Raw genomic sequence first — 24,695 nt, 5'->3', positions numbered from 1 at the left:
CCTCTGATCAGTTCTGGTCCTCCACGAGGCTCTTCGTCGCTTTCACATCCGCGTTCACCATCTCTTTCACGAGAGAATCAAAGTCGACCTTGCGCTTCCATCCAAGAACACGTTCGGCCTTGGCAGGGTTGCCGAGCAAAAGGCTGGGTACGTGCATGAATATTTACACGACGAGGCACGTTGATAGAGAGAAAAAGACGTACTCGACTTCTGCGGGGCGGAAATACTGCGGATCAACTTTGACGACCACTCGCTCTGTCTGAGCGTCATAGCCCTCCTCCTGCACGCCGGAGTTACGCCACCTGAGACATGTCAAACGTCAGGGGGTGACGTAGTACTTTGATAAGAAGACGGGTACCTTATCGTCACACCGACAACTGCAAAGGCCTTTTCGACGAATTCTCTCACAGGGTGAGTCTCTCCGGTGGCAAGAACGAAATCATCAGGGGTGGGTTGCTGGAGCATGCGCCACATGCCCTCGACGTAGTCCTTGGCTATCATAATCGTTAGCTGAGACGATGTGACATCATAAGGAGATCGTACCATGTCCCCAGTCTCGCTGAGCATCGATGTTACCGAGGTACAAACAGTGCTGTTTGCCGATGCTGATATCGGCGACAGCCCTGGAGATCTTCCTCGTTACGAATGTCCTGCCTCGCCTTGGGCTTTCATGGTTGAAGAGGATGCCGTTACAGGCATACATGCCGTATGCCTCACGGTAGTTCACGGTGATCCAGTATGCGTAGAGCTTGGCAACGCCGTAAGGGCTGCGAGGGTAGAATGGGGTGGTCTCGCTCTGTGGGGTCTCGACGACCTTTCCATAGAGTTCCGAGGTGGACGCTTGGTAGAACCTGGCGTGTTTCTCAAGCCCTACAGTGCGGATAGCGTCGAGGAGGCGGAGGGTGCCGAGACCATCAACATCTGCGGTGTATTCTGCCATCTCGAAAGAGACCTTGACATGTGATTGAGCGCCCAAATTGTAGATCTCTGAAGGGAGAACCTGGGCGAGGATGTAGACGAGGTTTGTGCTGTCGGAGAGATCGCCGTAGTGGAGTTTGAACTTGTTGGGACCTGGGGAGTGGATTGTGAGGAGGTCACACGATCTGTTGTAAATACGTACGTTCGTGCTGGTCTGCGTAGAGAGACTCTAGACGACCGGTGTTGAAGCTGGAGGAACGACGAATTATACCGTGGACTTCGTATCCCTTCTCCAGGAGAAGTTCTGCGCTGTGATGGACATGAGTGGAGTGTGAGATGGTGAGGAAGGGACTCACAGATAGGAGCCATCCTGACCGGTTATTCCTATAATTTATAGTTTTAGTATAGTATAGATAAAAAGAGGACACGCCAGCAGATAGCGCGTCACGAGAGTCCCAAAGGGGGGTGAGGATGATACGAACCAGAGAGCAGTGCTACTTTCCTCTTCCTGAACTCCTCCGGAGATGGAAGATCGATCTTCATGGAAGGTGAGCGAGGGACTTCGGAAGCCATTTGGATGAGTGAGAGTGGGGATGTGACGAATTTGAGGTGAGCTGCGGGTATTTATGGGAGATAGGACAGTAAGGGCGGTGTCGCGTAATGAAAATGAGGAACACACGGAGGTTCAATTACTTCAAATCAAGGACCTTCACAAGTGATGTAAAATGATGAGATCAAGTGTGAACTGCGCATGCGAGCACCCTGATCAAAAAATTAACCGCTCGTAGTTCACCGACTACCGACGACGGGGATCGAACCCGCAACCTTTGCCTTAGGAAGGCAACGCACTACCATTGTGCTACGACGGCTTGTCGACTGACCTCAAATAATATTACTTGTACGTTCAACTCTCGTAATGCTTATATTGACCCTATCTATCTGTATCGCTTCAACTCACAATGAATGTACTAGTGTATCCTAGCACACATCCAGCAACTCCTTCCCTCCTACAGATCCTTACTTCAATACTCACCCCGCACTATCTACCACAGTCACTAGCACCCTCTCAACTATCCGTGCAAGAATACCCATGGCACACCTCCTGCGCCCTTCTCATCCTCCTCTCCCCGCCCACAGATCATCCACCTGTTCGAAAATACCTCGAGTCCGGAGGTAGGATATTAGCATTCGGCGTCTCCGTCAGAAAAGGTTCTCTATTCGGACTGCACGACTCAAATCACGACTTTGGATCACTATCCGCGGGGCTTGGTTTGGGCATGGTCAAGGACACGACTATACTCAGAGTTGCTGATGGAAACGCCTCCCTCTACATCTCTTTTTCCACTGCTACAGGTACGAGCGCAGATGTATCGATCGACACCACCACAGTATCTGTATCAAGACTACCCTCGGACCTCGACCCAAGTGATGCACACATCCTCGGTCGTTACGTAGACGCGCCTGCCGGGGTCTTATCTCAAAGCGGGCTTGTCGCGATGTGGAATTGCATCCCACCCCTTCCCGATGTCCTGCTGTCACGATCCATGTCTGCACTTGGTCTGCGTTTCTCCGCGCAGAGAGCTGATCCCGATCTTCAGCCTCACATTCTTCCCCAACTTCTTCTGGCTCGTCCCGATTCGTGGGACGTGCAGCATCGTGTCGTGGAGGCACTTCTCGATCATTTAAGACCTGGGTCAGCTCACCGTGACAACGAATCTCAGCGCAAGCTGGAGCCCTTCGCGTTCGAAGATGCCAACGACGATTTCCATTTCCATTTCCCGTCCTTCCCTCCCGCAGACAGAACCGATCACCCCATACTTGAACTCATTCCACAAAATTCTCTTTCAAACCCGAAAGTAAAACACGTCCTCGTACCGCCGAAACCCCTAACTTCCGAAGACGAGAAGATATACACCCCACAATTCTCTTCTTCTGCATTCTTCCGCGCCATCGACGAGTTCCGCTCAAGAACGGAAAACTTCGACCAAAGCCCGGACTCTTGGCGCATCGGCGATGCATTCATGTATGGCGAAGTGGTCTCCAGCACACAAACAATGTTTGACAAGTGCGTGTCATCCAATCATGAACATCGCAACGCACACTGAGACCCCCTCAGAAACCCATCCTTCCTCCGTGCACTCCCCGCTCCTATCGTATCCCTCGCCACAGTCCAGTTGGCAGGACGTGGCCGAGGCGGTAACTCGTGGCTCTCCCCTGCGGGGTGCATGCAGATGTCGCTCAAGATTCGCGTCGGCCTGAAAGGCTCTTCGTCAGGTAAGACTAATCCACTCATCAGTAGTTTCAACTCTATCTAATACCGTCCAGTACCTGGCCCCTCCATCCGCCCCTCCATCCGCCCCTCCAACCTCGTATTCATACAATACCTCTTTGCGTTAGCAGTCGTCGACGCCTGTCAGGCCCTAGACCCAAACTCACAATGGGCGCACAAAGTCCGTCTCAAATGGCCTAATGACATCTACGGCCTCTTCCCGTCCGACAAACCATTATCAAAACCAGAGCCAAGGAAAATCGGCGGAATACTAGTTAACACGAGTTTTGGCGGCGGCGTGGCTGATGTGGTAATCGGTACCTCCATCTATCTCCTTGTCCTCATGAAGGCTGAGGCTCATCAATAGGATCCGGCCTCAACGTGCTGAACGAGCCACCAATCGCCTCACTCGCTCAACTTGCTTCCTCTGGTACATCTACGCCAGGGCTTTCTGTAGAACGCGTAGCAGCGGCAGTTCTCACATCGTTTGACCGGTTATGGAGTTCTTTCCTGGAGCGCGAGGAGCAGGGGTTTCAGCCATTCATGGATCATTACCTCAGGTCTTGGTTGCACACGTGCGTTTTTTGTATTGAGCGCACAATGATCACTCATAGCTCTCCCACAGAGACCAACTCGTCACGCTCACCAATAGAACTCCACACAGGAGTGTGCGCATTGTTGGCATCACTCCTGACCATGGATTGCTGCGCACAGTGCCGCTGAGTGGTGGAGAGTTCATCGATCTACAGCCAGATGGGAACAGTTTCGATATGATGAAGGGGTTGATATCGACAAAGAAGCAGTAATCATCTCGAGTGTAATCGTATCAGAGCAACATAAGGAATTCTTGAATCGGCTACAAGCTAGATCATGCTTCAACTTTTACAACCGCTGATGCCCCTTCACCGCCCGTACCCTTGAAGTTCAGCCACTCCTCGTAATATACGCACTCTTGTGGATTTGTGGGCCCCTTTTCACGACAGAAGTCGAATACAGGACATCTGCCGCACGGAGCCTGTGACCACCCTAGGGCTACTCGTTCCTGCCTAATGGCTCGGTAAACAAACGCTCCACCAACGCTGATGCCGTCGTCCGCCTCCGGAGACTCGAATTTGACGCGTTTTGAACTTGAGCTTGCTTTTTTCTTCGTCTTCGTCTTCGTCTTCACCTTCTTCGGCTTTGATTTTGATCTCGATTTCGAATGACGGTCATCGTCAGAGTCGGATTCAGATTCAGAATCATCATCAGAGGAATCACCCCGCTTCTTCCCCTTGCCCTTGCGTTTAGATGTCGAGGACTTACGGTCATCATCATCACTGCCCTCGCTCTCATCCCTTGCTTTGCGTTTCTTTTTCTTCTTACTTCTGCGATCCTCCTCCTCATCGCTGCTCTCTTCCTTCTTGCTCTTACTTCGTTTCCTCTTCCGTTTCAACCGCTCTTCTTCCTCAGACTCCGAAACACTATCGCTGTCTGATTCCTCTGTACGTCGCCGTTTACGCGTTTTAGTTTTAGTTTTAGTGTCTTTCTTCTTTTTGGATGTGCTGCGTTTGCGCTTTTTTCGAGTGGTTTCTGCGTCCGAGTCCGAGTCCGAGTCCGAGTCTGAGCTAGATCCGGATTCTGAATTGTCAGAGTCGACGGTAGCGTCCCAAGCAGATGCTGTGAACGCAGGCAGCTATAAAACCCAAACCAACGCATCAATCAATCAACCAATCGGCATACCATCCAAGCAAACGAAAAACACTAACCTTCTCAATCTCCCCATCCAATTCAAGCACCCTCAAAAGCATCTCAACATGGTCAACGCCCAACAGCGTCTCCGTGATCTTGCTCTTACTCAAGAAATGCTGGATTTGCTGTGCAGATGGGAAAGAGGGTGCAGCGCCTATGGAGTAGAGTCTGTATTCGTTTTGTGACGAGGCTTTGTTGCTTTGTTTGGGGAATGACTGTGTCATAAATCGAATGCTGTGAGTTTGAGTTTTTGGCGGTGGGAAAAGGGGAAAGGAATGGGGGAGACGCACACGGTCACGGATGTAATGCAGACATGCAGTTGAGAGAAGCTTGATGAATTCTGTGTCGAGTTCGTTGTCGGTGTACCATGGTCCACCTGTTAGTTCGACTGAAGGTTCTAAGTGCGCGAGCATGTAGATCTTGCGAGTTGGGTGCTAGCGTAGCGTGTTAGATGTAGATGAAGAAACGCGCCAGGGCACATCGAATGGAAGAGCGGAACGCACCCTGACGGCTTTGATAGCTTTCACGAGCTGCTTCTGAACGAGTGATTTTAAACATCTGTCGATTACGGTTTGGTGCAATTCGGTTTTGGCTTTTAGATGTTTTGTCCAGATTCCTGTGGAAGACATGGGATGAGTCTTTGCATTTGAACGTGTGGTATGCTATTCGACGCGTAGAGCTCACCTTCATTGGCGGAAGCTTGGATATGGCCGAGTACCATGGCTTCTTCACCGCTCATATCTTTTTTCCTGTGTTACAAGCATCAGGGACGTCATAGGGGAACAGATGAAAGTATGATACACACACTTCTATCTCCTTTTTCATCACAGCTCGAAAAGAGATGACGCCTGCCGCGTTGGACAGGACTTTGAGCATGCCCTGCCGCGTTTGTATGTCAGCTCGGTAGGAAGATGCTTTCTATGCGGGAACTCACAGCTCCCAGAAGGAAGTTGACTGCTGCTGTACGTGCGGACACATCTGGGATGATCTTTTCAGCTTCTTTCGAGGTTAGGACCTATGATTCGGAGTAAGATCAGTGTGGTACTTATGGGAGAGATGGACTCGCTTTGTCGGTGCTTGAAAGCGCAGCTTGGTGGAGCTTTTGCTCCTCTGGGTTGAGTTTTCGCCCGCTCATGATGCGGGGAGTGGATATGACCTGCTCGATCCGATCGATCAAGTGCAGAGTTGAGTTGGACAACTTGTCCACAGACTCATTAGACCGGGTCCGGGTGCAATCCACCACGTGGTTCGCTAAAGTCATAAGCGCCTATTAATAGTCGCAGTGCGCATAGACTCATCGCTTCAACTGACGCCCTCGTCCTCGGTGAGTTTCTACAGCGCCAGGACTCAGTAACGGATATCAGGACATGGATGAAAATCGGGCTACAGCAGGAAATTCGCTAGCTACGGGCTTGGACGACCTTGCTTCTTATCTCGAAAAAAGCTCTCATGTCGTCCTAGAGTATACTGACATGTAAGGTCGTGTTTTTATTGCCATTGCACATCAGCACTAATTGAGATATGGGCAGCATCGAGCACAGGTATGCACGTCCGGCATTAGACAAATTATCCAGATACTTCCAGGATCAGCCGTTGACAGTGGTGCGTCTTACTTCCGGAAGATCATATGAGAAGGCTTCCAACATCTCTTCAGACTTGGCTCACGACGACTCTCACTCTCTTCGCTGTTATGAGTATCCTGCCGGTTCTGTCATTCATGTGCGTTGACAGCTTGCCCTTGACATTACAGAATCTCATGAGATTTCAGAGGCCTATCGATCTTCGCGGTGTGCAGCTCCATGTCCATTGCGCTTACGTTCGGATTCGTGGCTGTCGTCGCATTCGAAACCATGTTCGGTATACACATGTCATTCCCAAATTACGAAAAGTCACTGACCTCCCCGCAGCCACATTTCTCCTCTTGGTACTAGGAGGACTACTGCTCTTCTCTTTCGTCTTCACCACATTCGGCGTGATGGCATATCTCACCTTCCGTCTCGGCCAACACCTCCAATTACAAGGGCACTTTGGAATAGCAGAATGGGCTCAAGAAACAAAGCAACATTTCACTTTCGTTAGTGTGAAACCTGAAGACAACGACGATTCAGACGGGTCTGGCGTATTTGTTGCACGTGAGGCTAACGACAAAGTGAAAAGTGAAGACGGGTCTCCCTCACGCTCCGTGATGGTATCCCCCTGCTCAAATTGACGCAAACGGACTTTGTGTTCATACTTTTCGCATTTCGTTTCTTTGCTGCATAATTCATTTTTTGGCACGCGTTCAAATCACGCCTATAGCTGACCAGGTATACTCACGTATGAGACTGTATCGTTTGTTATTTGCACTTTCATTCTCTGCACCCACTGTGTATTGTACTATAACCCCATCACATGTTGTCGATTTCCTGGACCCGTTGAATCCCCAATGGGCTGCAAGGTCGCCACGATGTCAGGTATTCGATTGTTTCCCCCCTTGCCCGTTCACTGTTACGACTCAAGTCTGCTATTTAAGTGGGTCCGTTGACACACCGCTCACACCTTCGTTGAAATACTTGTATTGGAATTTGGCCCAGACTTTTCGGGAAGCGGAGCAACACCACTAGCGCTTCCCAGAAGAATTCGATGTCAGTGTTTGGTTCGAGACTGGGATGTTAGCCGAAGACAGAAGAGAACAGACTCAATGTAACTATATTTGATATGCAAATTCTTCCCTATAATCCTACAAGGCGCCCATGGACGGATAACAGTTACGCTCTTAGTTTCTTATCTTCCTCAAATGTGTCTTTGACCTGCAAAATGCAGTCAAAATCAAGTTACCTGAAGGACAGGTGACACCTACTTTTTGGAAGAACACGTCGTCAGTCAGTACTCGCATGCCTACAGCTGCGAGTGCCTTCGATACCACCAAACAGGCGTCATGGGATGCTTCGGAACGTGCAGCTTCCGTGAATCCTGGTGTATGATTCCCGCCGTCTGGAATGGTCGGGATGGCTTGAGCAAAACGTTAGTGTCTTGCTGGTTGGTTTGGAACCTGCGCTACTTACAAAAACCAGGGTGAAGACCAGGCATCACTGGCGAACAAGAACGTCATTAGCAAAGGTTGCCTACCCCCCGGTCATGGAGGTTGACACACAGTATGATATGTTCCCCTTGTGGGTCCGAAACATCAGCTCTATCGCACTTTCTGGATGAGCGACATACTCACGAAATCAGTAGAAGCACTCTTGATACCCCATTCATAGTCGATGGAACCATAGCGCTTCAGAACGACATCAGCAAGCTCGTCGCCTGATATCATATTCAGTACCAAGCCACTGCACGCCGTGATTTCATACCAAGTGCTTTGTTTTGCCTGATTTCGTTGCCTACCGATCCGATCGTAACTTGAACTTTGCATCCAGATGCGAGTGCAGCCGCTCTGTGACGAATAGAGATGTCGCCGCTTAATCGATTGAACATGTTGATAATGAAAGACTGACTCAAAGCAGGAAATGACGCGCTTCCTAGTATCTTCCATCTCTGATGTTGTGGGAGCACGGACTAACCACCTGTATTTGTGATTAGAGTGATCGAAGTAGGAATTCCTGAGATCGACTTACTGCATTATAGCATGGTCTGGGATGACTGGTTTCTCAAAGATTATCTTCCAAGTCTGTTTCTACGGAGATAGTGAAAATCTCACTGTTTGGAGCCCAATCCTTGCCTTCAAAGACGCCGTGCACGCGATGGGTAGGTTTGATCTGCTGACGAAGAAGGGAAACGTTATTGTATGCGAGGACGGCCGCATCAAGTGCATTTAGTCCCTCCCAGGGGCTTAACCCGGCGTGAGCGCTTCAAACGCGAAGAATGAGATACCACAACTCGATAGAGAGTATGAAAGATACTCACGTATGGCCTTTATACTCCACCGTGATGCGAGAGATAGCCAAGCAGCCAGACAGACTAATGGAGTGGCGAGGGCCAGGTGCGGGATGGCACCTTCAAAGTAGGTTGAGTAACCCTGGTCATCTGATCTGGACCACCGGTAGAGAAACTGACATGAGGCACACATCCATCTCATCATAAGCCCCCTTTTCATACAGCATGACCTTGCCAAACCCACCCTCTTCGGCTGCCTCGAGTGTTATCCCGAAGCCAACTATCACAAATGCAGACACCGACGCACCAGGTGTACCCAACAGAACTACCTTTCCATCGATATTCAGCCTCTCCATAGCAGCCTTAGCTGCAAGAGCTACCGCCACTCCAGATATCCCAATAAGATTGTGTCCACAAGCGTGTCCGATCCCAGGAAGCGCATCCATCTCAGAGTTGACACCCAAAACGTGCCCTCCTTGTCCATGGGTGTAGGTAGCCACCCACGCAGTCTCAAGATGATAACTCTTAGTCACTGCAAAACCATGTTTTTCCATAAATGCAGTGTATGCATCGTGGGCATATCTGTGATGATGCTCTGAGTGTCTGCGCATAGCTATGGCGTGCGATGAGATCCAACATACTTTTCTTCGAACTTCAGCTCTGGATGGCCTTTCGAAAATGCGTCAATATAAGATGCGTTGAGAAAAAAGAGAAGTACCGCCCTAAGGGTTGATTACCATGAATATCGAGACTTAAAGCCCTCAGCTCGCTGCTTAGTCCATCAAGGGTCGTGTCAATTACGTTGAGTATGTCAGGCCTGTATACCTGGCCCTCCTGCTTCGGTGGTCTAATATTTGGATCATCTTCTGGTCGCCAAACTATGTCAGACATGGCGAGAGTAGAAAGAGCACCTGTGGGCGCTTGATTGATTGACTGATTGATTGATTGGCAATTTCAAGTTGGTACTATTAGGTAGACAGTCCTAGTCATGTCATTGCCGAATACTGTATCAAGCCAACCAACACGATACGAACCGTCTTGTGACTACGATGTCTGGCGCCTGCATTACAAGAGTGTTCACATTGCTGGGCTCATTATATTGGCGGTACCATGGCATTGTATTAGATGACTGCTCCGAGTCTGCCAGTCTGAGATTGGAGTACATGCTTTTGTCAGGTGAACATGATCACAAGTTCAACACAATTGTTGTCTGTGAACAAAGAGTCTCATGAAAGATGCGCCGGGAAAGGTTCGGCCAGCTCGTAGTAATTCTCCAGTTGTTGCTTCAAAATTTCAAATACATGCGCAATTCGACATCAGAAGCCGCGTTACCCACATAATCAATATCAAAATCGCCACTTATTCCTCCATCTCATCACCCCTCCCGTTGCCCGCACCACGCACTGCCCAATTCTCGCTCCATCTCGGGTACACGCGCTTATACAACGACATACATACGGTATCCATCTGGTTGACGGGCCCATCGAAATGTGCCTTGAAATATCCATGAGTCCCAAGCGACTCCCGGATATGTCCCGTCCGCCCATGTTTCGTGAACAGCTGAATAGGCTTGAAATACTGGATATCGTCTGTCCCAGGGAATCTGTGAGCACGGGGGGAAAAGAATAAAGTACAGGAACACAGACCTGGGTTGAAGAACATGTACCGCACTGTAGCGGTTTTTTTGTGCACTTTGAACGGGTGGCCTGTGAGGATGATTCGTTTCGCGATGATACGCGCCGTATCAGGGTTCATGAATGTGCCCATTGCCACGAGCTCCGGCACTGTTCATTTCAATCAGTCAATCGATCGTCTCTGCGGTGGGAGGAAAACGAGCGCACTTTGTGGATCTTTCGTCTCACGTAGGAGCATGCATGGCTGCTTCCCGAACGCAATTGGTGCGTAGACGCTGACGACAGTCGTGGTCCCGTGCCATAAGAACCTCTCAAATTTGTGGACATTGTTCGCGCCTTTTCCGCCTCCGCGGGTGTGTTGAGAGTACACGGGGTTGACGCGCAGCCTGCGGGGTCCGTAACACAAAATCAGGGGGTCCTTTGTGGAGTTCAGTTGCGACCAAGTAGGAAAAAGGCCATCAGACGACGAACCTTTGATTTGACAGAACCTTCGCACTCTGTGTTCCGCTGCACAGTGAAGTGTAGGACTGTCTTCTTGTGCTCGTGTTTCAGCAATCCATATAGGACAAGCGGCAACTGCGATGGCACGCTGGCTTGGTGCGGGACACCTTCAATACAGATTGTTACGCGTGTGCCGGGCTGCAGTGATTGTTTTTAACGGTCTAGGACGACAATCGGAGCAGGGAACTCCCAACCTCAATACCGTCCTCCTCCAACTCGTGCCACATGTCCCTCTCCGTACGCTTAAAGTCCTCGAACTCGAATATCCGCGCGTACTCACCAGGCAGGTTCTCATACGGGTCCCACGGACTCGTGCGGAGGGATCGAAGCCCACGGAACCGCGCGAACCGTGTACGTGCAGGCATGTCTTGTGGAGTATCTATTTCATCTGGGAAAGCCTGGGCGTCTTGCTCTTCCTGAGAACGCTTGCGCCACGATGTAAGCCTGCGTTGGTCCCACAAATGTCACTCTTGCGGAAGACCGGCTTGGAAAAGAAGAGAACGTACTGCTTTTGTTCTTCTTCCATATCCAGTTCTTGGAACGCGACAACACTTTTGCGCTCGCTTTCCATGTCCGGCGAGTCGTCGAATACCATTTCCTCGTCCTCATCCATCTCCCCTCCTCTCTCCCCGTCCCGATCCTCACGTTCCTCGTTCTCGTCCTGGTCTTCATCCTCGCTCTCCTCCACGATCCATGAAGCTTGGTACTCAGTCATACCCTTGGGAATGCGCTTGATGCGCTTCGGCGTCGTGCCCTTCCTTGCATCTGGTACCTCGCCCTCCCCAGTGCCGTGCAGAGCACCCGCCATCTCCTCCTCCGTCGGCCACGTTTGTTCGTTCGCCATATCATTTGCGACGTTTGTGCTCACCAGGGAGTCAGCGGAGGATGGAACGCGTTCAGCAAGGAGCGCGGGCTCAGCTTCCACATCCATACTGCCAGGCCTGACATGCTTCGTGCGAGGCAGGGGAGCAGACATTATCTAAAGCCATTATAAATCCACCAAATCGATTCATCCCGCACGCACAACGCACCTTCAAAATTTGATAATCCCCATAGTTAGGGATATGCACGAGCCGATTTGGGCTAAGCCTCCCCCCACGCACGACACCCGTCACTTTTAACACCCCGCCCTCTTCTTGCTCCACGCTCTCACCCACCACCCACGGCCGCCCTGAGCGCCACTTGACCTCGCCAGGGCAACCCTCCGCGAGCGAACGCAGGGTGTTGAGCGAGTCTGCTGGCACGCTGAGATCGAATATGCGACGCTGGGTGGGGTCGAAGTATTGTATGAAGGAGAGGAGGCTTTTGAGTACTGATGGCCTGGATTTAACATCGAGGTTTTCAAGTGCCGTTGGTGGGATTGCGGTGATAACTGTAGGGAGCCCTTGGGCTTGGAGCATGCGGAGGAGGGTATCACCTGCGGGGGTAACTTCGATGGTTGGGGAGAGCAGGAGAAGCGTGTAGTCTGCGGCGCGGGCTGCATCTAGTGCGGCGAATGGGCGAGCAAATGGCACAGGGAGGAATTGAAGGGATGTTTTGAATCGGGATGTTCTGTATGTTTGTGGTTAGATCAGCGTAAGATGAAGGAATTGAAGGAACGAACTTCATGGTCCATATGTTTTTGTTCTCATTGATGCCCTGTATCTCTTCATCTACGCACTTTCCGAGGGCTTGGATGCATGCTCGGGTATCGATGTCCTCGGAGAGGGGGATGATGGCGACGATGCGTGGGGCGCCGTCGGTGCCGTTGAAGATGCGGGTCGCGGCGACCAGGGAGGCGCGTTTGGCAGCCTGAACTTGCTTTTGGGTGTTGCGCCTGTTTATGCGAGCCTGTGCGACGGTGCTCACTGCTGGAGATTTTGTGCTCTGACGAGCAGTGCGGCCTGTGGAGTGAGAAACAAGTGCAGAACGACCTTGGGATCGAGATCAGTAAGTAATGATTGGAGAAGCGCACCTTTTGCGATGTCTTTAAGAGCAGATTTTGTGGCATGATGGGATTTGAAAGGTTTGTTTTTCTGCAGTAAGATTAGATGAGATCTGATTTCGAATGAATGAAGGACACACCTGCTTGAGGGTTGATCTGTGATGGTGTCCTTCTACAACCATCGTGGAGGTGCGCACGTTCCTGCAAGGCTCTTCTTCAGCGGAGAATCTTTTAATGTCTAGCTCGCGGTGGACGCGATACTGGTGCAGCAGTACTTAGTAGTACTTACTACGCGATATCGCTCGAGCCTCGAGGCCAAATTTTAGGATCTTGCTAAACTCGGACAGTGCCGGGCCGCAAAGCATGGCCTTTCAAACAAATATTATTTTATTGTACGACACTCTGATGTAGTTCCCCATTGTATCCCGTTATATCTCTAATGTGCGATCGGCCCAGTCATACAGTCAAACAGGTCATACATGTGTGTATCGAGAAACCGAAAGCAACAAGAGGATACCAAATGGACGTTGTGTTTGACATCGAAGTCGTGAACAATCAGCCGTGACAAGCAAGGTGCATTGCACCCAGGTGTTGCATCGCAAAACATCGAGTGCACTGGCCTGCGACGCTTCGTCGCCAGAAAGATTGGTAATCTTGACCTACTGGGGAACAAGTGTATGGACAAGCTCAAGTTGGCTGTCGACAGCGACGAGCACCCTGCCTTGTCCTGCGCCCAAATGGCTTTGTCAGATCACCGCGAAGGATGGGGTCACATACGTCTTGATCGTCCGGCGAGGTCTCATCAGAGCCGAAAGTGTGGGAGTGTAGAAGCAGATATATATGTCCTCCAGGCATAGTTCCGGACGCTCGTATGCCCTCATTTATGAGGGGTGAGCTGCATGTAAAGGAATGGAGGTGAAGGCTGGAGTTGGACACAGCCAGATTCTGGAGCGGCGCGGAAATTTCATATCTTGGTGGAGGACATAGACAATGTACAGCATGATCTCGTCCCATGCTGTCCATAAGAGAACTCGCAACTCCGTGCTCGGCTCCTTTGGGCCCATAAAAGTTGGGTGGTATCTCCCTGGCAAAGTAATCTTTCAGGGTGTTGAGAACTGCAAGAGTGAGAGATGAGAAGGAAACACGGCGAGTCTCTTCTGACATTTGAATGATGAGGGCGTTGCACGAGTACTTCCTCGCAATGGGGATAATGACTGGTCTATGACGCGCTGCCGCTGGCAAGTCTGTGTACGATGGTGGGAGCAAGAATCGCGAGAAACTTTGAAGATTACGGATGTCAGCCACCCAGCTCCCCATTCCATCACAAGTCTCCTGTGCTCTACTGCTGCCTGATCTGCAGCAACTCTGTCGGTGCTGACTATAAAACCCTGAGGACCAAGGCTCTTTCTGAGCTCATATAATTGATGGGCTAGGTTGGGATTCGTGGACTCGAGGTTCGCAAGTGAGTCGAGAGGCCAACGACCACTGTTGGCCACGACCCTGCTCCACGAGTTCGACTGCGTGTCGTAGATTGTCACGACGCATGGGACTCTCGTCAAGGTCACGAGAATGGCCTTGGTACTTGAAGCGAAGTCCAGTGGGAGCGTCAAGTTAATCAGGCGGGCACCGCAGTCACTGGCAGGATGTCCATCAGGGCACAAAAAAGACATCACAACGAAGTTGTACGCTCGTGTCTATATCAAAAATGGTGCCGCTTTGACGAAAGTGTAAGAAGAGTGCACATGACGGCCTGTTGTGTGCTCCTGGACAGTGTTCATTAAAGGACAGAGCTCGAGCACGATTCGTCGTAGCCTCGAAGGTGGATGCCTTCATAGAACCCATCTCGTCGGAGGTCGTTGCACATGCAGATGTCATATTCCACACCATGTTCCAATGCCGCAGTGCTCCGAAGATAGGTGCCCTCAGGACAGAGAGGCAGTCCGGCAGACCATGCGACGAAGCGGAATTAGCAAGTGAAGGTGGTGCTCCTCCTCCTCCTCCTTCTTGTAAGCCTCAACGACAGCAGTTGCGATACGGTCCCAATTCCGCACTGCAAGTTCTGATAGGCTGTCGAACACAGCATCGGGTGACGGCATGCTGCACAGCTATGCCATACATGCTGAAGATTTGACGATATTAATTAGGCCAGAAGAAACATCTAAGTAGAGGGGAAATGTGGCTTCCGTAAAACTCTGTCGCCAGCATGAAGTTCCTTGCGTAAAGGATGCACATAATGCCGGTCGTAGACCTGAGCGCTTGGTTTACACAGCAATGAAGCTGTGAAGCGAACACGAGGATGACGCATGGGACGCACCTTAAAAGATGGTTTGAACGAACAGGGCCAACTTCCCCTTCTCCCAACCAGACACCAGGCATCCTTTGACCGCTAGTGATTGAGCACTGAGCTCGTCTGAACGGTGCATCTCGTGAGTGATACTATATGCTCTTCTGCAGGTTAAAGATAACCACTTGCTTACTAAAGCGGCTTCGGCACATACCCACCAACACATTCTGGAATAACAGCGCAGCAAATCCTGGATATACAGTCCCAAGGCTGTCTTCTAGGCGAGGACTGGATTTCCGTGAGTAGGCTTCTCGTGGGCAATGGCTTCTGTGCTTCTGACAAATGTTAACGTGAAAGAAGTAGGCCTCTGGACTCACCAGCAATCATTGCTGTTGCCGGATAACCTGGTCTGATTGAAAAATCGCAGGGGGCTTCTCTCGCAAACATAGTCCCCGATCTGCAGTATGGAATCCCCAGCGCCGACCATGTCTCCCTCCACCAGTAAGAAGCCAGCGATCACGCCACACCAGACGATGCGAGGCCATACCAACTGGGTAACAGGTGTTGTCCATCTGCCCGGCGGACGACGGATAATCACATGTTCGGCGGACGCCTCACTCCGATTATGGGACCTAGAGAGCGGTACGCAGATAGGTGAGGACTGGCGGGATGAGAGTAAGGCAGGAATGTGGTCCATGGCATTGTCTCCAAACGACAAGACAGTTGCAAGCGGAAGCTATGACGGGACCATGAGATTGTGGAACGTCGAGACGAGGAAGGCCATCACCGAATGGACGGGACACACCTATCTTGTGTGTGCATTGTGCTGGAGTGCAGATGGCAAGCGAGTAGCGAGCGGATCCTATGATGGGACAGCAAGAGTATGGGATGTCAAGAGCGGCAAAACAGTCCTGACAATCACAACCGGACACAGTTTGGTGTACGCGGTGATGTACTCGCCTGATAACGAAAAAATCGCAACGGGCGGATTGAACGAGAAAGCAGTCAAAATCTGGGATAGCAAGACGGGCGAGTTGATCACCACACTCAAACACGATCGAGAAGTTTGGAGCTTGGCATGGACGTCGGACGGAAAGAAGCTAATCTCCGGGTCATATGACCTGATTAGGATATTCGACACAGCCACTTGGGAGCAGATTGCCATTCTTGAGGGTCACCCTAGCTTCGTCTACGCCATCTCCTTGTCTTCAAACAACCGCTTCCTTGCAAGTGCATCATGGGATAAAACAGCGCGTCTATGGAATCTCGACACGAATCACCAGATCGGACAACCCCTCCAGCATGAAAATCTTTTAGACTCCGCAGCCCTTTCCGCTGATGGAAAAGTGCTAGTCACTGGTTGCAGAAACGGAAATGTGTACACATGGGACATTCACGCCATCCTCAAAGAAGCTGGCCTTGAAGACCTCCTGCCTATTTCTCATGTAAATCCCATGATTCTTCGGTAACAGCTATACTAATCTCCTACTTGCAGGTCCTAGCTCAAAAATCGTTAACGACCGTATGTGACGTGTTTCTTAAGCTTTTCAACCATTTCAAAGATATTCTAGAGTGATGCTACGCGACGTCCAGCTATTCATACCCGTCAAATACCGCCGGGCTTTTTCGGTGGTGTCCAGGTGAGTCATCTGCTTTTGTTGACCAGGTCTTGTTCTTATATTTGTGCTCTCAGTCCTCCGCAGCGCACGGTACCCATCGCAATTCCTCCACACATGACCCCCGTCGCGCTGCCTTTTCTTTGAATCCACGAACGCTATTCAGCGGCTTTTCATCACTGCTCCGCCACTCTCACTCCGAGACTGATGGAGCAACCGAACTCCAGCAACATTCAAGGCGGACCATCTTCTCTCGCGGACCTCGTATTGTCGACGTTCCTACAGTACAGGACAGAGGGGTAAGTATTCGTTCCCGTGCGTTTCCCGTCGCTGTTGTTCAATGACTCATCTGCAGGCACTGGCTGTTGCTAAACAACCGCGGCCGCGGCCGCAGCAGCAAAGCCAATTGCACGGCCAAAGCCAGGCGTCGTCATCACAAACTCAGCCTGCCACCGCCTCGACTTCCACGACACCCCCTGCACCAGGTACTCATGCTACCACATCTAGTCTAGCAGCTGCGCAGTCACCACCCATCCCATGGTGGGCTCGTCTCGTACTTTTCCTCTGTTGTGTATCTCTCCCACACGCAAATGGGCATTGATACTTGGGCATGTGGGTAATTATTTTATCTTTGTTGCTCTCTTTATATCTTTTGCTACTCCACCAAGTTTGTTTCCTCGTTGTGACACTCATGCAATGCATCGATCTCGATAATTCTAACCGTTGCAACTGAAACATTGTACTTCAAGAGAATGTTTTTACTATCCCATTAATTGTATTCTCTCGTCTGTGAGACTCGTGTATTGCACCGAACTCGATAATGCTGACCGTTGCAAAAGAAACGTTATACTCAAGAGGATCAAGGTTCAGGATCACTGGGCCTGAACTCGAGCTATCAGTCTTTCAGGTAATTGTACAGAGTTCACCCTCAGACGAGCAAGATCCATGTCTCCGTCCATTGTTAATGGCCTGACGATTAAGGACTCATAGAGCACCATCCCGTAAGTGTGAACGCGTCTTCAGATGCACTCCGAGGGCAGACACTTATTGCTGTCTAACCTCAGGCTGTTGCCCACGCTAAGTCCAATATTGAACAGGCGAAAGATACCAATGCTGATTTATCAGAGCTCAGGGATGGTTTGCCTGATGGAAGTTATAGCCATCTGATTATCCTGATACGTCTCGGCAACGGTACGCGACTTTGTGTGTGAAAATCCTTTTGATCAGACCCGCCATGAGCGCTAGCGCCATAATGCCCTGTCGACAGCCTGGATTATAATTAGCATAAGGCAGCTTTTTCGCAGATAAAAAAACGTTACAGAACTTGCCATTCCCCTCGACAAGACTTGGCAGCGCTCATTTTCCCTGCAAGCACCAACTTCAAGGTTCAATTAGGCTATCATGATAGCGTCGGTAGCCCACTTCTCTCGCTTGACCACTTGCGCAATGCGCAATACTACACGCGAACCGATCATGCTGCCAGACCAGAAATTCGATCGCCACACATGAAATGCCGTTCACTGTACAATACGTGTGTGGCGCAAAGTAAGTCAATTTCCTCCCCGCGTGTAGTATACACACTAATCTCACTGGAACATAATATATGTTAGCTGGGTTCCAGGAACTGCTTATAACTGTAATCCTTTCGGCTGACATGCGTTAAGTTGAAGTCCATTTGTCTATCATGTGAGGCCTCTCTAAATTATCTTCTGCAAGCTTACTACAACAAGACAAAAAATGTGTCGGAAGACCTTCAGTTTCCAAGGTCTTTATTGCTTGAGAAGCAGTGAAATTTGTTCAGAAGCAAGCACTCAGTAGTACTCGGCAACGAACTGCTTACATGTTGTGCCATCAACCACACTGCGCCATTGCGAAAGCAGAAACACAACTCACTGTAGTAGCTCAGCCGCCCGTTAAACACAGGTAGACGTATGCACTCTGCCACGCCGGTGAGTGAGGGGATTAAATCCGGGATGAAACCTACTCATACTCACCCCAAAGGCGCTAACGGTCTCCACGCACTCATAGCCAGGGCAGCAATCCGCAGTCACGAGGCAATATTCTTTACATTCAATGTTAGCGCTGACAGATATAGACGTCGTCAAAGCAGTAACAATGGCGAGGACGAAGGAGAGACGCATTGTTTGTGAGATGTAATATGGGATCTCGAAATAATTTGAAGTGGGGATGGTAGGAAGACGGCTTGCTTTTATGTCCTGGATAGTGTTCTGTGCGTCCACCCGAACATGAAACCATTACTCCTTCAAACAGATGACCATTGTCAATGCCAGCAGATTGCCAGCAGATCTCAGATATGACTTGCCCTGTCCCCGATATTCTATTGGCGGAAGAACACTAGTAGGAGATTCTGGTGTTGTACAATTCCAACACGCCGCTGTTGTTTTCGGCCTGCGTTCAGTGACACAAGGATCCCGGAAGGTGAGCTCAGGAGTCTCATGAATGCTGAGAGAATTTAAAGCCTCGTTACACATTGGGGAACGCAAAATTTGGTACCGGGAGACCAGCTGCAGCTGAGGCTTGTGAGATATAAATTCCAAAGGAGTGTGCTCCCTACTAATAATGACACTATTTTCCGTTAATTTGGTGCTCCACCAAAATGCATCTTTCATGGCAGGTACAGACGTGGCACCAGACACGATATACGCGAAAGAGCGCTGTCTTCCTTCCATTGGTAGGCGAGATCATTTTTGATGTTCTTACATGTTGTGAGGACCGGGTGCCCTGGCACGCGGGGACTTGAATCTGTGTTAACTTGAAGTCCAATTGTCTATCATGTGAGGCCTCTCTAAATTATATTTTGCAAGCTTACTACAACAAGACAAATAATGTGTCGGAAGACCTTCAGTTTCCAAGGTCTTTATTGCTTGAGAAGCAGTGAAATTTGTTCAGAAGCAAGTACTCAGTAGTACTCCGTAACGAACTGCTTCCATGTGGCGCCATCAACCACACTGCGCCATTGCGAAAGCAGAAACACAACTCACTGAAGTAGCTCAGGGGCCCTTGTAACACATGTAAACGTATGCGCCCTACCACGCCGGTGAGTGAGGGGATTAAATCACGGATGAAACCTACTCATACTCACATCAATGGGGCTAACGGTCTCTATGCACTCATAGCTAGGGCAGCAATCCGCAGTCACGAGGCAATATTCTGCACATTCAATGTTAGCGCTGACAGATATAGACGTCGCCAAAGCAGTAATAATGGCGAGGACGAAGGAGAGACGCATTTTTTGTGAGATGTAATATGGGATCTCGAAAATAAATTTGAAGGGAGATGGTAGGAAGATGGCTTGCTTTTATGTCCTAGATAGTGTTCACGTGGCACTAGACACGATATACGCGAAGGAACGCTGTCTTCATTCCATTGGTAGGCGAGATCATTTTTGATGTTCTTACATGTTGTGAGGACCGGGTGCCCTGGTATGCGAGGGCTTGAATTAGTGTTGTGGGTAGAACTCTGCGAAAAATGGCCGGCAGAACTAGGCAGAACCCAGGGCTGGCAGAGAACTAGTGAATAATCATATGTACATGTCAAGTACATGTACACGTGTATAACTAAATTTGACAACAGAGTCGCGGACACTCTCGGCTGATCCTTCGTCCCAGAAATCATAGGTCCATGCTGGTGGCCGCTTAGTGCCGTCCCTACAACGATAACTTTGAGTGTCTCGACTCACGACGAGGCGGACGAGCGCAGCCGCTGCAGCCTGTATTTGTGTCAGGGAATGTATCAAGGCCTGGGACATGACTTGTTTGATTTTCTTATGGATTCTGCATCCTCCCATGCGACTGGTGGTGTACTCGATGAGTAACTCCGTATGCTAGTCATTTACTATTTTATATATCAATCCCCCTATTCTGGTCCGATATAATATAAACGAATGAATACCGAGCCTGGGGTTTAAACTTAGAGAGTGAGACCTTGAGAATGGAGGAGCAGACTACTAGGAGAACAAACATATGCATCAGAGCCTTCCCAGATTTGAGGGTTGATTCAATTCGGATGTGACTTCAACCCCAGAGCAGACGGCAAAGCAGGTCGCGTGGACGAGATCTTCCCTTCATTAAAGCTTCACTATACCTTAATTTAAACACCTTATATGGCGCTCTTGGGACCCCCTGTACAGTTGTCGTACTTCGCCGACATCTTTTGATCAACAACGCATGCCACATTTTTCATTTCACCGTAAGGAACCTCAAATATCGAAAGGGGGGAGGATACCCTCCCTCATATACAATTACTATCACTGGTATGCAGGCCTCGCATCTAGATGAGCACAACAACCATTTGGTGTTTACCACCCACTTTCAGAGCACCCCACAAACTTACATCACCGCAAACCGTTCCATGACACCCTTTACAAGCTCCACATCGGGCCTTTTAACCTCGATCACACAGCGCGCACCATCGTCAGTAGCGTCTTACCCAAAACGCCTCGGAAGCACCGCATCAAGGTCGAAGCCCGTCATTCAGCGCGCTGGTGACTGGATGGACTAATTCTGTTCTCTCGTTATCAACAGTTTCGCTGTCTCCCCAAGCGACTCTCACCGTCCACCTCTGGTGACGTCAGAAAAACTCCACTTGTCTTTAGACCATTGGTTCTCTTTATCATTCGCGATTCGAGTAGTTCTCTGCATTGATTTAAAAATCTATCCCAGCAACACGCACCTTTACCCATCTACGAAGTTACAGGAGAGCGCTGAGTTGTGATCCCGAACATTAGGTGCGTCCCAATATCGCGAATCTGTGGGAAAGCATCATTTCATCTCCTCTGGGGATTCATAGAGTTTTCCACTGATAGAACATCGTAAACAGGGCAAGTAAAATCTGAGGTCTGCTGGCAATCTGCTGGCACTGCAACAGTATCTGTTTAAAGGAATAACGATGTAAAGTTCATGTGAATGGACAGAACACACATAAAAGCAAGCCGTCTTCCTACCGTCCTTCTTCACATTTATTTTCGAGATCTCACATTACATCTCACAAACAATGCGTCTCTCCTTCGTCCTCGCTCTTGTTGCTGCTCTGACGGTGTCTACGTCTGTCAGTGCTGACGAGAATTGTCCCGATTTTTGCGACAATGACGCAGATTGCTTGGGCTGCCCGACATATGAAACGTGCATCGCCGTATACTACCCACTCACTGTGAGTATGAGTAGTTTTCATCCAGGACTTCAACTAGACTCACTGGCGTGGTAGAACGATTGGTTCTGGGAGTGTAAGGTTCCGAGCTGAGCTACAGTCAGTCGTGTTTCTGCTTTCACAGATGCAGTGTGGCTAATGGCACGATGCGTGAGTAGTTCGTTGCGGAGTTCTTGCTTCTGAGCAAATTTCACTGCTGCTCGACTCGGAGCAATAAAGACCTTAGAATAGTTTCAAGCACTTTAATGCGTAACATATGATTGACGCACTTTTCATCTTGTTGCAAGCTTGCAGAACAATAGAGCCCCACATGATGGACAGTTGGACTTATCGCTGCCAGCCGAAAGGATTGCCGGGTTCTAAAACCCAGCTTACAGATGTCACGCCCCCGCGAAACCAACTTGTGCACTTATGGTGGATGTTTGGTTACAGTTCGACTTCCCGAGATGCCGCACGGATTTCCAATGTCCGATCGGCGTTTGGTTTCAGTAATATTGTTTCTTCGATTTTATTCAATGTACTGTACCATTTCATTCAATTCGACACCTCCATGTGACTGTGACGTGTTGGGTCAATTCGACATTCCAACACTAACGGATGTGACGTGTGACATGCCTGAAATTTCGACATATGAAAACAAATGAGTGGACTGTGGCACTGTACTTGGCACATTCAACATGAGTGATACGAAGTCCCCTCGCTATTTGCACCCATCCTTCGAACCTCCTGAAGGGGTCCTGTCACAACTTCTACCTGATAGACAACTTTCGGTCCTACAATTCTTAGCCTTCAAGTTTCCTACAATCACAACAGTAAAAAAACACATTCGGCCCAGAAGACTTTTTTTGCTCCGATCAACCGTCAGTCCATGACACAAGAGACATACAGGACATGCCTATTCCTCCCCCCCAAACACTTCAGATGCTTATCGAGTCAAGCATCCACTCACTACACGAAGGGGCACTACAACCACAAACGAAGATATTGAGACGGAGGTGGACCTCTATGATGACACATCATTTGACGATACCAATGTCCCGTGTGCGGTTGTAATTGCTGATATGGTGGGTGCTGGTGTTGCGGCTGGTATTGAGAGGGTGGACAGGAGGCTTGGTTCAAAGACGGACGCAGAGAGCTTGGAGTTTGAAGGGAACAACCATAGCGAGGGTAGCGCTGATGTGGCGGAGGAGTTAGGGCGGGGAAGAAGAAACAAGAAGGCCAATACTCTTTATTCCCACACGTTCTGGCGCCATCATGACGACGGCGAGACTTGAATTTGAGTACCGAGTCGAGAAACATAGTTATGGCGTAGTTAATCATGTATTAGCGGAAGCAAATTCTGATCGATCGATCCCTTCGGAAAAATGAATTCGACAAACTGAAATGTTACGTGTGACATAGGGCTAATTTCGACGCCGACACGCCCTTCTGTGACGCGTGACTATCGAATTGAATGAAATGGTACAGTATATCCCTCAAATATCCCTAGCGACTTTGTGAGGAAAGGCAATCTACATTCTTCAACAGTCCAGAGGGGGTTGTAAGTCGTGAATCTGTGGTTCATTGCATCAATATATACTCATTGAACCACTGACGCTTCAAGCCTTGCTCTAATGCCCAACTTGCAAGGCAAAAATGGGAGAGGTGTTGTTGGTCGTAAGTACATTTGAAACTGGGTTTAGTCAACTCAAATTGTAGCGAACACACACGAGATTCAGCACTCGGACTCAGGAGGCAAGAGGAAGAATCCGGCTCACCCTAGGCTCCTCCATAATGTCTGTTCAATAAGGGCTTCCGTTTTAAACACTCTGCACTTCAAGTGGTCTGTCACGAACCAAGATTCAGAAACCATCCATTTTCATCTCTTGATCAAGGTAGGTTAAGTTCGTCTCACATGCTCTCTGCCCATTCCGTATTTCAGGCCATTGCCCTCTTTAATACAAATCAACATGACGAGGCAATGCTGCTCATCAAAGAGCTAGCTGCCGCTCGCCCGAATGCTGATACCCTCGGATGTCGCATCATGTGAAGTAAGTATCATGCGGCTATGCTCGGTTATCAACACTGATGTTTGCAACTCGCACATTAGGCATATCTACGCGTTCAGCTCGGAACCAAGGCCTTGAATGGCGCACGTTGGTCCAACGGCAAGTTTTCAGTAATGCTACTCAAAGCTGTTATACTGACCCGCATTTCACTCAGACTTCAAGGAACAATGTAGTGCGCTTGCTGCTCGCAATGACCGTATTCTTGGCACATGTACTCCCTTTCTCAATCTTTTCGCTACTGACCTAAGTTATACAGTCGGAGATTCCAGGGCAAGATCAAGATGGTTATGATGCAGAACCTGATTTCTTCCGGGGCATGCATGGTGTGGGTGCATCAGCGTATCCTTCATTTCTCTTTGACACATCATTCATTACAGCATTCTCAAATTTCCAGACCACCACCTCAGCAGCGCCTGGGGCGCTTCAAGAAACTCAGGCTCGCTGTGACAAGGCGCTCTCTTCCTCCTCCTGCGCATGCACCCACATTAACATCACCTACCGCGCTACCACCTGTCGCTGCTCGCTCATTGGACAAATCAAAACGTGATTCTGCAAGGACGTAGGTACGAAATTCTACGAATATTAATCCAGGGTATGGTACATATCGACCAACGAATGGCAAGTACAACCCAACCACAATACGAACGAACGAAAAATTACAACCAAAGGTTCAGATAGAAATACAGGACTCAGGCCTCTAATTCAAGAAAGAAAAAGCCAAATTCTCCTGCTCCAGATCACCGTTAACT

At 49.6% G+C, this 24,695-nt stretch overlaps 8 protein-coding genes and 1 non-coding gene across 9 annotated transcripts; 3 read left to right on the top strand and 6 right to left on the bottom strand.

Moving 5' to 3' along the window:
• Positions 1-7: 7 nt before the first annotated feature.
• DEU56DRAFT_756990 (uncharacterized protein) lies at positions 8-1,491 on the bottom strand (the record flags this gene model as incomplete). The annotated part of the gene is made up of 7 exons (XM_041350082.1): positions 8-143; positions 204-302; positions 359-494; positions 544-1,071; positions 1,121-1,227; positions 1,275-1,302; positions 1,401-1,491. The coding sequence occupies 7 exons, from the start codon at positions 1,489-1,491 to the stop codon at positions 8-10; spliced, it is 1,125 nt and encodes a 374-aa protein (XP_041207340.1).
• A 224-nt stretch (positions 1,492-1,715) lies between these two features.
• On the bottom strand, positions 1,716-1,787 carry DEU56DRAFT_t69. The gene has a single exon. It is a non-coding gene; the product is annotated as a tRNA-Arg (tRNA).
• Positions 1,788-1,877: 90 nt separating this feature from the next.
• On the top strand, positions 1,878-4,191 carry DEU56DRAFT_950214 (class II aaRS and biotin synthetase; the record flags this gene model as incomplete). Its single annotated transcript, XM_041359122.1, has 5 exons — positions 1,878-2,983; positions 3,035-3,192; positions 3,244-3,504; positions 3,555-3,762; positions 3,813-4,191. The coding sequence occupies 5 exons, from the start codon at positions 1,878-1,880 to the stop codon at positions 3,991-3,993; spliced, it is 1,914 nt and encodes a 637-aa protein (XP_041207339.1). The 3' UTR covers positions 3,994-4,191.
• On the bottom strand, positions 3,983-6,106 carry DEU56DRAFT_410610 (RNA polymerase Rpc34 subunit-domain-containing protein). Its single transcript, XM_041346092.1, has 8 exons — positions 5,982-6,106; positions 5,850-5,930; positions 5,721-5,794; positions 5,600-5,664; positions 5,419-5,531; positions 5,206-5,349; positions 4,933-5,130; positions 3,983-4,859 (listed from the first exon to the last, which is right to left on the bottom strand). Exons 1-8 carry the CDS (start codon positions 6,048-6,050, stop codon positions 4,056-4,058), a joined length of 1,548 nt encoding a protein of 515 aa, XP_041207338.1. The 5' UTR covers positions 6,051-6,106; the 3' UTR covers positions 3,983-4,055.
• Positions 6,107-6,282: 176 nt separating this feature from the next.
• On the top strand, positions 6,283-7,124 carry DEU56DRAFT_913755 (uncharacterized protein; the record flags this gene model as incomplete). Its single annotated transcript, XM_041357559.1, has 5 exons — positions 6,283-6,389; positions 6,445-6,517; positions 6,570-6,634; positions 6,684-6,772; positions 6,823-7,124. 5 exons carry the CDS (start codon positions 6,283-6,285, stop codon positions 7,122-7,124), a joined length of 636 nt encoding a protein of 211 aa, XP_041207337.1.
• A 537-nt stretch (positions 7,125-7,661) lies between these two features.
• Positions 7,662-9,745, bottom strand: DEU56DRAFT_809773 (uncharacterized protein; the record flags this gene model as incomplete). Its single annotated transcript, XM_041353487.1, has 12 exons — positions 9,081-9,745; positions 8,954-9,026; positions 8,804-8,893; positions 8,598-8,746; positions 8,515-8,539; positions 8,395-8,463; positions 8,251-8,333; positions 8,121-8,203; positions 8,049-8,064; positions 7,960-7,986; positions 7,755-7,906; positions 7,662-7,704 (listed from the first exon to the last, which is right to left on the bottom strand). The coding sequence occupies exons 1-12, from the start codon at positions 9,382-9,384 to the stop codon at positions 7,663-7,665; spliced, it is 1,113 nt and encodes a 370-aa protein (XP_041207336.1). The 5' UTR covers positions 9,385-9,745.
• Positions 9,746-9,861: 116 nt separating this feature from the next.
• On the bottom strand, positions 9,862-13,182 carry DEU56DRAFT_809760 (ribosome biogenesis protein tsr1). Its single transcript, XM_041353486.1, has 10 exons — positions 12,973-13,182; positions 12,863-12,923; positions 12,512-12,791; positions 11,940-12,459; positions 11,415-11,887; positions 11,103-11,352; positions 10,879-11,046; positions 10,615-10,825; positions 10,420-10,557; positions 9,862-10,362 (listed from the first exon to the last, which is right to left on the bottom strand). Exons 1-10 carry the CDS (start codon positions 13,012-13,014, stop codon positions 10,133-10,135), a joined length of 2,373 nt encoding a protein of 790 aa, XP_041207335.1. The 5' UTR covers positions 13,015-13,182; the 3' UTR covers positions 9,862-10,132.
• A 282-nt stretch (positions 13,183-13,464) lies between these two features.
• On the bottom strand, positions 13,465-14,366 carry DEU56DRAFT_809756 (uncharacterized protein). Its single transcript, XM_041353485.1, has one exon. The coding sequence runs from the start codon at positions 14,147-14,149 to the stop codon at positions 13,520-13,522; it is 630 nt and encodes a 209-aa protein (XP_041207334.1). The 5' UTR covers positions 14,150-14,366; the 3' UTR covers positions 13,465-13,519.
• A 7,268-nt stretch (positions 14,367-21,634) lies between these two features.
• Positions 21,635-23,172, top strand: DEU56DRAFT_950210 (uncharacterized protein; the record flags this gene model as incomplete). The annotated part of the gene is made up of 3 exons (XM_041359121.1): positions 21,635-21,905; positions 21,956-21,974; positions 22,857-23,172. Exons 1-3 carry the CDS (start codon positions 21,746-21,748, stop codon positions 23,170-23,172), a joined length of 495 nt encoding a protein of 164 aa, XP_041207333.1. The 5' UTR covers positions 21,635-21,745.
• Between the last annotated feature and the right edge of the window lie 1,523 nt (positions 23,173-24,695).

Source organism: Suillus clintonianus (genome assembly GCF_016758775.1).
Source record: "Suillus clintonianus strain FC179 chromosome Unknown DEU56scaffold_46, whole genome shotgun sequence".
In the NCBI taxonomy this organism is placed as follows: domain Eukaryota; kingdom Fungi; phylum Basidiomycota; class Agaricomycetes; order Boletales; family Suillaceae; genus Suillus; species Suillus clintonianus.
This window is presented reverse-complemented; position numbering and strand designations above follow the sequence as displayed.

Excerpts from the sequence above, each read along its gene's own strand:
- DEU56DRAFT_410610 (XM_041346092.1), bottom strand. The coding sequence starts at position 6,050 with ATGAGCGGGCGAAAACTCAACCCAGAGGAGCAAAAGCTCCACCAAGCT. Across the intron at positions 5,532-5,599 it reads CCAAGCTTCCGCCAATGAAG|GAATCTGGACAAAACATCTA; the intron begins GTGAGCTCTACG and ends TGTCTTCCACAG. Across the intron at positions 4,860-4,932 it reads TGGATGGGGAGATTGAGAAG|CTGCCTGCGTTCACAGCATC; the intron begins GTTAGTGTTTTT and ends TGGGTTTTATAG.
- DEU56DRAFT_809760 (XM_041353486.1), bottom strand. The coding sequence starts at position 13,014 with ATGGTTGTAGAAGGACACCATCACAGATCAACCCTCAAGCAG. Across the intron at positions 12,460-12,511 it reads AAAAACATATGGACCATGAA|AACATCCCGATTCAAAACAT; the intron begins GTTCGTTCCTTC and ends ACAAACATACAG. Across the intron at positions 10,558-10,614 it reads TGAGACGAAAGATCCACAAA|TGCCGGAGCTCGTGGCAATG; the intron begins GTGCGCTCGTTT and ends TGAAATGAACAG.
- DEU56DRAFT_809756 (XM_041353485.1), bottom strand. The coding sequence starts at position 14,149 with ATGGGGAGCTGGGTGGCTGACATCCGTAATCTTCAAAGTTTCTCGCGA.